The 1771-nt window shown below is 57.9% G+C and overlaps 2 protein-coding genes across 2 annotated transcripts in view; one reads left to right on the plus strand and one right to left on the minus strand.

Annotated features, from left to right (window-relative positions):
• LOC109529759 (chymotrypsin A-like) overlaps window positions 1-805 on the plus strand; it is a 10520-nt gene extending 9715 nt beyond the window's left edge. Inside the window, exons 8-9 of the mRNA XM_019893190.1 lie at window positions 7-191; window positions 598-805. Of these exons, the coding sequence (XP_019748749.1) occupies window positions 7-191; window positions 598-759 (347 nt within the window). The 3' untranslated portion in view covers window positions 760-805. The remainder of the gene's footprint in view (window positions 1-6; window positions 192-597) is intronic.
• Window positions 806-1199: 394 nt separating this feature from the next.
• agrp (agouti related neuropeptide) overlaps window positions 1200-1771 on the minus strand; it is a 3159-nt gene continuing 2587 nt past the window's right edge. Inside the window, exons 3-4 of the mRNA XM_019893183.1 lie at window positions 1655-1758; window positions 1200-1573 (exon numbers count right to left, since the gene is read on the minus strand). Coding sequence (XP_019748742.1) covers window positions 1397-1573; window positions 1655-1758 — 281 coding nt within the window. The 3' untranslated portion in view covers window positions 1200-1396. The remainder of the gene's footprint in view (window positions 1574-1654; window positions 1759-1771) is intronic.

The raw sequence follows: 1771 nt of genomic DNA on the forward strand, positions 1-1771 counted from the left end.
CGGCCGCTCCGGCCGCTCCGGCCCGACCCTCACCCCGAGCCTACGCTTGCCTTTCAGCTCCCGACACGCCGGCCCTCCTGCAGCAGGCCTCCCTGCCGCTGATGACCAACGAGCAGTGCCGCCGATTCTGGGGCAACAAGATCAGCAACCTGATGATCTGCGCCGGAGCCTCCGGAGCCTCATCATGCATGGTGGGCTGGGCCCTCTCAAAACTAATTGTGACCTTCTCAAATCCCGAGCCTAAACAGGGTCGTATCTCTGCCGAGTGGTGACTGGAGCTTCCCTTTCAAGTGTTCAAGTGTTGACCGTCAAACGTCAACTACAGTAGTACCGGTTGTCTACTTTCAACTTTGGCCATCCGAGGACAGATACAGTTCTACCGAGTGTCTACTTCCAAGTTGACAGTACAAAGTCTTTAGTACCAAGTCTCGACGACGGAATGTCGAGAACCACGTTACTACGTCCTGCAGGACGCAAAGTAAATCTGCGAGTGCCGAGTCCGCACCCCCCAAAGGATTTTCCACGAGTACCGATTCCTCAGCGCTGCTCTTTGGTTTTGTTTCCGTGCTAACGGGCACTCTCTCTGTCTTTTCGCAGGGCGACTCTGGCGGCCCCCTGGTCTGCCAGAAGGAGGGCGCCTGGACCCTGGTGGGCATCGTGTCCTGGGGCAGCGGAACGTGCACGCCCACTATGCCCGGCGTCTACGCCCGCGTCACCGAACTCCGCGCCTGGATGGACCAGACCATGGCCGCCAACTAAGCCCAACGCACAACGTCATGGTCAATAAAACGTCTCCAACGACAAATGCGCTCTGTCTTCAATTTCTTGATCGTGGCCGACAAAGGATGTCTGACACGGCACCTTCCATTCCTGTCATCCACTGTCTACTCATGACATGTCACTCGGACCGTTTCGATTACCTTTCAGCATCGTTACGGCCCGTCACCGCCGACGTTTCGGTGCCCAAAAATGGATCCGTTGAAGGAAATGTTGACAGACTAGCATTATTCTTCTGAATAGCAATCGCAGTGAATCAAAACACATGATGAAAGAAAATGGCAATTGAAAATGAGTTATCGGAGTTCAGCTTTCTCGTTGTCGTAAATAATTCGCGGATGCCTGAGCCGCGACTCATGGTGACTTTTCCCATCGCTGCTCCCTGCTGTCAGGGAGGCAAAATTCAAACTTGAGGACAAACAAACGGAGGACTTCCTTTATTTCAAGCACAGTCGATCCAACATGGATACGAGAAGCGAGGGGAAGCGGCGGCAAAAGAAGAGGACCACGGCGGCCCGTCGGCACGTCGGGTGTTTCTGGGCCGGCGGGCGCGGTGGCGTGTTTGATGCATCCTGGTGGTTCGGCGCGCTCGTGTGTCGGCCGCTCGCGGAGGGCGGCGTCAGGTGCGCGCCGACGGGCAGGCGTGCCCGACGCGGCGGCAGTAGCAGATGGCGTTGAAGAAGCGACAATAGCAGGTGTCGCAGGCGTCGCAGCAGGGCAGCGGGAAGCCCAAACACGACTGCTGGTGCCGGATGCAGCGGCGGGCCGAGCGCATGGCGCGCGACGCCGAACCGTCCTGGATGGGCAAACCCAGCCGTGAATAACAATCGTGCGGCACACGGGATTCGTTTTTGAGGTGGCATGAGGCCACACCCACCTGGTCGTAGGACTCCGCCTCCATCAGGAAGTCCCCGCGTTCTTCATTGTTGTCCTCGTCCACCTGGGCGGGGTCGTGCCAAGCTTCGGGGGCGCGGCTTCTGTCTGTGGTCAATCA

The sequence above is a fragment of the Hippocampus comes genome, unplaced genomic scaffold (assembly GCF_001891065.2).
Source record: "Hippocampus comes isolate QL1 unplaced genomic scaffold, H_comes_QL1_v1.1 scaffold378, whole genome shotgun sequence".
Lineage (NCBI taxonomy): Eukaryota > Metazoa > Chordata > Actinopteri > Syngnathiformes > Syngnathidae > Hippocampus > Hippocampus comes.